The sequence below is a fragment of the Nansenia antarctica genome (assembly GCF_963989245.1).
Source record: "Nansenia antarctica genome assembly, chromosome: 1".
Lineage (NCBI taxonomy): Eukaryota > Metazoa > Chordata > Actinopteri > Argentiniformes > Microstomatidae > Nansenia > Nansenia antarctica.
In genome coordinates, this window is record NC_137674.1 from 98,400,769 (window position 1) to 98,409,519 (window position 8,751).

The 8,751-nt window shown below is 47.3% G+C and overlaps 1 protein-coding gene across 1 annotated transcript in view; it reads right to left on the reverse strand.

The window, feature by feature from the left end:
- The window catches only part of jak1 (Janus kinase 1), a 25,867-nt gene extending 17,416 nt beyond the window's left edge, over positions 1 to 8,451 (reverse strand). Inside the window, 6 exon segments of the mRNA XM_080546219.1 lie at positions 1 to 85; positions 305 to 468; positions 746 to 899; positions 1,733 to 1,856; positions 3,809 to 4,014; positions 8,226 to 8,451. The exon segment at positions 1 to 85 is cut by the window's left edge and continues 309 nt beyond it. Coding sequence (XP_080402345.1) covers positions 1 to 85; positions 305 to 468; positions 746 to 899; positions 1,733 to 1,856; positions 3,809 to 4,007 — 726 coding nt within the window. The 5' untranslated portion in view covers positions 4,008 to 4,014; positions 8,226 to 8,451.
- Between the last annotated feature and the right edge of the window lie 300 nt (positions 8,452 to 8,751).

Here is an 8,751-nt window from a genome sequence, read left to right on the forward strand (position 1 = left end):
GAAGACGTTGTTGATGCGGATGCGCGTCAGCACGTTGCGCTGCTTGATGTTCTTGTTCAGGCTCTCCGGGATGAAGCGCTTGTAGCTGAGGTGTTTGGGGGGGGGGGGGGAGGAGAGGAGAGGAGGAGGAAGAGATTAAATAGAGGACAGGAAAGAGGCAGTCGGGGGACTGGGTGGATTTCCCAGTGAGGAGAGCAGATTTAACAAGGTTATCTCGGAGTGTGTGTGTGTGTGTGTGTGTGTGTGTGTGTGTGTGTGTGTGTGTGTGTGTGTGTGTGTGTGTGTGTGTGTCTCAGTGTCTCACCTGATCTCTGCGGAGGCTGTGGCCAAGGGTATGTCTCTAGAAATGGCATAGTGAGTGATGGCCAGCACAGCCATCCCAAGGCACTCGTTCTCTATCTCATGGAGCTCCACCTCATTTTGAGAGCTACGCAGAGGAGCCAGCCCCTTCAGGAAGTCATACTGGCCCTGGAATACACACACACACACACACACACACACACACACACACACACACACTTGTAAAGATGCATACACACCGATGAAAATCCAGGCGTTCACACCTAAATACACATACATGGAGGGCTTGGTATACATTCCTGACTGGAAGAGCAGTGAATAAGATGTACCTACCTACACACACACACACACACACACACACACAAAAGATATTTGTGTACATACTGGTTTGACACACACCATATTCAAAACATGCACACACACACACACACCCACACACACTGACCTGGGCAAACAGGTAGTCAAGGGAGGCGGCGTCCAGTAGCGGGGTCCCCTCTGGTATCTTTTGGGGGTTCAGCCCCCCTCTCAGCTTGCTGATGCAGTGTCTCCACACCGGAGACTCTCCCTCACTGGTACCATGCCAGTTAGCAAAGTAAAACCTGAGGGGCGAGAAAAGGACACTTTAATAGGTGTGTGTGTGTGTGTTGTGTGTGTGTGTGTGTGTGTGTGTGTGACGAACGAGTGTGACCAAGTGTAAGAGATCAAATAAAAGTTAAAAATAGTAAAAACAAATGCAATACACAAAGCTGAATGGCTGAACCCGCCATCTCATCCCGAACTGTGTTTTGTCTGCATTTCCATAACCGCCACTGTGTAACAGATAAAGTTACAGTACAAATAATTTGTGTATGTGTGTGTGTGTGTGTGTGTGTGTATGTGTGTGTGTATGTGTGTGTGTACCTCACACACACACACACACACACACACACACAGACACACAAACAGACACACACACACACACACACACACACACACACACACACACACACACACTCGTCTGTGAGAGCGTACTGTTCCTAGATACCCCCCGTACACTTCCTCCTCTACGCTCTAATCTTGTCTAATGTACAACTCAAGCAAGAGCCAACAACTGTCTTTGATGGGTTGGTCTAACCACGCATCAGGATTCACACGAGATCACTTCTTTGACACAGGGGTTGCTACGACGACGATGCTGCTGACTGACCTGGGACAGCGCTGCAGGCAACGCAGGGAACAGATGCAGACGTTGGCATCCGTGGTGTGTGTGAGGTGAGGTGAGTTACGCACAGGCGCCGCGCACGCACACACACACACACCCACACGAACGCACACACACCCACACACACACACACACAAACACACACACCCACACGCACACACACACCCACACACAAATAGAGACGGAGATAGAGATGAGAACGATGCTTGTTGTGATGCAGTGTGTCATTACCTCATGCGGTAGTGCAGCTTGATACAGGTCTCCTCTGCGATGTTGAAGACGTGGTTGGGGGCGTACCACAGCTCTTTATCCTCGTCGTACAGGGCAAACAGGTACTGGCACAGGGGGGAGATATCTGGTAGGGGGGGGGGACACACACGCAGTCAGGGTACATTCAGTTCAGAGGAGGCTGGTGGGGGTAGGAATCGGGAGGACAGGGCTCATTGTAATGCTTGGAACGGAATGAGGAATGGTATCCAACACATGTTCCTCATCCCATGCCGTGCATGACTCAACGCCCATCCGCCAGCTTCCGCAGATTCAGACTCAACACAACACACATCCAAGTGACACTTCTACTCTACATGAGTCCATGGCACAGTGAGTATACCCCATCTCCGTAGAAACCATACATGTTTTTACACCATTGAGCACTGGTTTCATTACATTTGGTGGAAATCCCAACAGCTGCGCCAAGATGGCAGACCCGCAGACATGTGTGACCATTTCTATGACTTAATGTTTGGAGCATCTTCACAGTGAAAGCCTTTGTTTGGTTCGGGGGGGGGTGGGGGTGGGGGGGTCAGGGGTCATGTTGGCCATGGGGGTTTCAGGAAGTCACACCCCACTGGAAAGATCAGGAAATTGTGGGGAAGGATCTCTGGACAAACACTTTTTTGTTGGCCAGGATGTCAGACATCAAACTGACACCAAAACATCATTAAAACACCATTCAGGTTAAAAAAAATAAAAGTTAAGAGACATATCCAATGATAACTGGAATGAACAAAATAGTGCTAACCGTCCTGACACAACACTACTTGTTGTGTTTAAGCGAAACCTTTTAACAGGGGAGCGATGTGAAAGGGACATGGTGAGAGACAGGAAAGGTAGGGAGCCAGGACACTTCCTCAGCTTCTTTGTTCTGTGGTTGCTATGTACCTCACACACACACACACACACACACACACGCACACACGCACACGCGCGCACACACTCCTCTTTATAGCCTCTTTTGCATTGGACTATAAACAGGTCATAGATTTGTGTTGGCAGCTCCTCTGCTTATTCCTAGCTGGTGTATATTTGCGTATGCTGTATGAACTTGGTTGGCTCTGCAGCGTTGCTGTACCGGGGTCTTATATGCGTTTCCACTCCCTTCCTCTCCCCCTCTCTGCCCTTTGCCAAGTGGACATTCCTGAAGCCGTCCGACCCTGGCCCCGACCCGGCAGCCATCTTGTTTCTGTGTGTGTGTGTGTGTGTGTGTGTGCTTCTGAAAGGAACACCCATCTTCTTCTCTCTCTCTTTCTGTCTTTCTTTCTTTTAGCTCCCCCCTCTCTCTCTAACCATGTTGAAAGCCCCCCCCCCCCCCCTCTCTAACCCTGTTTAAACTCCCTCCCCCCGATCTCTCTCCAACCCTGTTGAAAGTTCCTCCCCTTCTCTCTCTAACCCTGTTTAAACTCCCCCCCCCCCCTCCCTGCCCCATCTACAACCCCATTCATTCAGCGGCCATGGCCGTTATGAAAGCCATCATCCACATTAGGAAAGTTGTTTACTTACAGAACCACAACCAGGCACACAGATTCGTCTTTGTCATGTTTTCATAAAACACGTGTCATAAGAGGTCTCCGATTCGTGACCGTCGTGGGGGTTATGTGACCGCCTCGGCCTACTCGGTTTAACCAGTTCAAAAACACTGCCAGTTTTAACACGTGTGACGGTTCTGCCCAGGGCCCAGCCCAGGCCAGGACACTTGTCCCTCATTTTGGTTCTGGTGACCAGGCTGGAAGCAATAAATCCCCTGTTAATGTCCCTCACAGGTTAATGTCCTGTTAATGTCCCTCACAGGTCAAACAGGGGTGACACTAGACGTCAAGGAAGTTTGTAACATCACACACAAACACATAATGACAGACACACACACACACACACACACACACACACACACAGACACAGACACAGACACAGACACAGACACAGACACAGACACAGACACAGACACACACACAGACACACACACAGACACACACACACACACACACACACACACACACACACACACACACACAGGAGGGAGGTCAGACTTACAGCATCTCTTGGCAGCGTCTACACACAGGTCCTCAGCGGTGTGGCAGTCCTTGAGGTACTCCAGCTGGTGGGTGTCGGACAGGTAGAAGTGGATCTCTAAACCCCTCATGGGTGCTGGGACCGGGGCCTCTGCCTTCCTCGACCTTTTCATCTTCCCACACAGTTGCCTGCCCAGCTCCATCACCCCGAGACTTGACATCCAGACTCTGGAGGGTTGGGAAGGGAGGGGAGGTCAGATGGATGGATGGGTTGTCAACATATCCAAGAGCAAGCAGCAGCGCTTGGGGTAGTGTGTGTGTGTGTGTGTGTGTGTGTGTGTGTGTGTGTGTGTGTGTGTGTGAGTGTGTGCATGTGTGCATGTGTGCAATGGATCAATCCAAGAGGTGAGCTCACTGGTGTCGATAAGAGTGATGCTGATGCTGCACTGATGCTGACTCCTCCGTCGGTCTGATGACTCACAGCAGGGGTTTAATACCATAACTACGATTCACACATCTACTGAGATCATCTCACTGAGCGTCACACCCGCCCACTGGGGTGACGTCATTCACACAACACGGGCCCACTGCGGTGAGGTCATATCACCCAACACACACCTACTGAAATGATGCCTTGAGCAACCTCATACGTGACACATCCACCTAGCGAAGGGCACCTAGTGGTTCACCGCGGACACAGTGTCCCCTGTCACCCCAGAGGTGGCAGGCAGGGGGAGAGGGGGAACGGGAGGAGAGTGTGTCCCCCTCTGCATGCAGATGAGGCCATTAGCTCCCCCAGTCTCCCTCTTCGTGTACAGTGGTGCACACGGCACCCCCAGTGGCAAGGACACTCAATGTGTTATAACATCCCTAATCAGCCCATCGCCTGGCTCCGACCTCCTGTGTGTGTGTGTGTGTGTGTGTGTGTGTGTGTGTGTGTGTGTGTGTGTGTGTGTGAGAGAGAGATATGGGGGGGGGGGAATCAGTGGTGTAACACCTTGTGAGGAGGTGAAGTGTTCCCTCGGTCAGAAGTCAGAACAGAGTAGCCCCCATCGCACCCACACCCGCATAGCTTCTAGAGGCTAGAGAGGGTCAGTGTGGAGGTGAAGGTACAGTAAAGCAGGAGATGGATGGTTGTGAAGATGCTACACAGATGCTTCTGCAGCTCAATACACTCAGGAACGGCTGAGGACTACAGAGGGGTAACTGGGCACAGAAATGCTACGCCGTGCAGAACTGAACTGGCCTTTGTGTTCCTAGTTCCGTTCCAACACACACTCACTCACACACACACTCACACACACACACACACACACACACACACACACACACACACACTCTCTCTTTACGGTCAATCAATCAATTTAGAGGCTAACTGAACTGAACAAAACAAACCGAAACATTCTTCAACTGACCTTTCTAATTTTGGATGAGTCATCTCAGTCATAGTGGACCCTTGCTTATCAGAGCATGTAGCTTGTCCCTTCAGTGACTCAGGGATGATAAAACCCCCCTTGCCTCTCTCTTTATATATCCCTAACATAAAAACTACTGTTGTAGACAGACAGTTCAAAAACAGGAAGAGGCCCCAATTAAGCCTCAATATGATGCAGTGATGCAGTAGGCTATGTAGGGAAAGTGGTGGTCTAGTGGATAGTGAGTTGGACTTGTGATCGGAAGGTTGTGAGTTCAAATCCCGCCTGAAGCCACACCACTACTAGTGTGCCCTTGAGTAAGGCACTTAGCCCTCAGTTACTCCAGGGGGAATGTCCCTGTAATTCGTAATTGTAAGTCGCTTTGGATAAAAGCGTCTGCTAAATGGCAAAATTATTATAATGTTTGTATCCATTGTCTGGTTTGCTGCTCATGTAGTGACTGCTTGCTTACATAACGGTAGTCTCGGTTTGCGACGTGGGGTTTTACAGAGGGAAGTACGCTACTGTACTTCCGTCATCATGTGATTAGACAGATCACACTGACATTAGGCTTACTAGCACACATTCTCATGCTCCACTGCCACAATGGTTGGTAATCATGTTGATAATATAAACTAGCCGACAACACAGGCCAGCTGCCTTTTAAAGGTGCTGCGATAAGGTTGTGGATATTGTACTGTGCTTGTTGACATAATCAACGGACTGCTGGTAGACTGATAAACCATGACCCACACCTCTGCCTCCCAGCTGGGGTTGCATGTAGTTCATCAACTTTACCCCTGTAGGAAATAGGTGGAGCCGTGTGAGAGAGCTTCCGAGTTTTGTACGTGTGTGCGTGTACGTGTGTGTGGCCTGAGATGAGAATACTAGGCTACTGTAGGCTCCTAGTCAAAACATATCATGCATTAGCTAAATCACAAAAATGTATTTGCATTTCTCAATACAATACTGCATTTCAAAATTATAATCAAAAATACATTTTCCATTTTCTTACAAAAATAATGGTAGTGTGGGGAAGTCTATTATTTGCATATTAGCACTCGGTTAGTGTGATTGTGAAGATGCCATCCTTGGCCAGTGAATCTCTCCTGAACTAGCCTACTTGATTGAACTAGCCTACTTGATTGAACTAGCCTACTTGATTGAACTAGCCTACTTGATTGAACTAGCCTACTTGATTGAACCAGCCTACTTGATTGAACTAGCCTACTTGATTGAACCAGCCTACTTGATTGAACCAGCCTACTTGATTGAACTAGCCTACTTGATTGAACTAGCCTACTTGATTGAACCAGCCTACTTGATTGAACTAGCCTACTTGATTGAACCAGCCTACTTGATTGAACTAGCCTACTTGATTGAACTAGCCTACTTGATTGAACTAGCCTACTTGATTGAACTACTTGTTTTCCTTTTGGGGGGGTGTTTATCCCACCTGATCAGCCACACCTGATGTTGGCATGTACATTTCCCATACTTAACTTTGTTAAGGGGATTCAATCTATTCGATGTAGGCTACGAATTTTGTTTATCTTACTTTTAGCACTTCTTTGTATCGTATTCACTTTCCGTCTTGATTTTGAGCCACTTCAAATCGAGTTATTACTCAGAAATGCAATGTTTTATCAGTAGTCTGAAAATGGAGAGTTGATTATGTTTCACTTCCTTTTCTAAATTGCAACACCAGCCGTTTCACTGCGTCCTTTGGCGGATGTTGCTGATCAGTTTTCTGCTCAGAAATCGGTTCTTCTTCCCCCCAAGTCATTAAAATCTTGAATGTAGACAGTTGGCAGCTATATTAATTGACAGTGCTTAAGAACAATGTATCGCCATAGCCAAGCCTCGTCGATATTGCCCAATGCATAGACCTATCTCACCTACTAGTGTTCAATTCGCGGGGGAAATGTCAACCTGTGTTGTTGAATAGGCCTAAATCTCTCTCACATCATTATTGCAGGAGGATATTGGGTAAGTAAGTGGCAGTCTCCAAACCCTGCATGCACACACCCCAGGTACACTAGATGTTCACAAAACCATGCATACATTCAACATGCACTTCAATTAAATGCACGCTGAGCACATGTCACGACATTCGCTACGTGCAATGCAGACAGTAGCAGGAGTTTTCGCAAGCACATTTTTTTTTTTTGCGTCGGAGAAGTTGGAGTCATGCAAGCGAACATGCACGTAAATATACAGACCTCATTCCACGTGAATGTTGTGAAAACGTCCCTATATGACTATCAACACCGTGTCATAACGAAAACAACTACACTGAGAAATTGTTACAAATGTTGTTTGGGGGGGGGGGACATCGTGTTTTTAAATTTGTTTTATTTATTGATTTAACCTTTATTTAACCAGGCAAACATGTACAGTTTGCAGTAAACATTGCAGCCTGACCAAAAAGCAATGGCTCTTTGGGGGGGGGGGGGGGGGGTTCTTGCCTAACTAATAACTGCTGCTAGACAATGTCACGTTATTTTCTTCTGCTTTGCCACTCCACAATTTCACCTCCAAATGAATCTCGTATGTCTCTGTCTGTGTGTCTGTGTGTGTGTCTGTCTGTCTATCTGTATATCTGTCTGTCTGGGCTACGGGGGACCAGCAGTGAACCACAACCTTCTTACACTCGACTGCGCGTAGGCCGATAGTCTTCCTCTAGGCTACACTCAAGCCTTTCTCTAGGCTACAGAAAGCCTTTCTCTGGGCTACAGAAAGCCTTTCCTTTCCAAGACAGTCCAAAAAATAATAGAGCTACACTATAGCTGTAGTATATATATATAGCTGCCGCAAGAATGCATTTAGCTCCGTACGCTAAAAACAGTGTTGTCAAATTAAACAATAATATTAGTATTGGCTGGACTACTGTTTAATAAGCTATTGACATGGCAGAGAGTGGAGCGATCTACCCATCTGTCTGGCCACCGTAGCTAACAGCAGCTTTACACTAACTCTTTTTCACATGAACGCTAAAAGCTTTTTCAAGCGATCTGTACTTACCTAGCGAGCTAAGCCAGACAGCTGCTGGCAAGTTACTTCCGTATCGCTCTGTTCATTTAAGATCCCGAAAATAACTCCGTCCGGTAGAAAACTGTAGTTTAAAAAATACACTTGTTTTCGAGGAGGACATGTATGTTATTCTAAAATAAAAATGTTTAGAAAGAGGACTGTCTTTTCGCTCGGGTTGCGGGCGTTCATAATCTTCTCACCCTTTTCCTGTCAAGCTGCGACCCTATTCCCGAAAATAGTGTAACAGCAAAGCTCTGTACACGCACGCTGATTGGTGCTTCCGTCCGTCAGTCAGAGGGAGCAGGAGTCTCTGCTGAAGTGGGTGGGTACAGCTCCAATTCGTGACGTTAGAATTATAAGGTTCTATCTCCATTTTTGTCAAAATTTAGTTTTTTACATAATCTGATCCATTAGGTGTTTATTAATGCCTGTGTGGTGTTATTTTTTAAATGTTGACATTTTTGAGTTAGTAATTAATAAAATACAAAGGTTCCATCTCACAGAACATAATGGAATG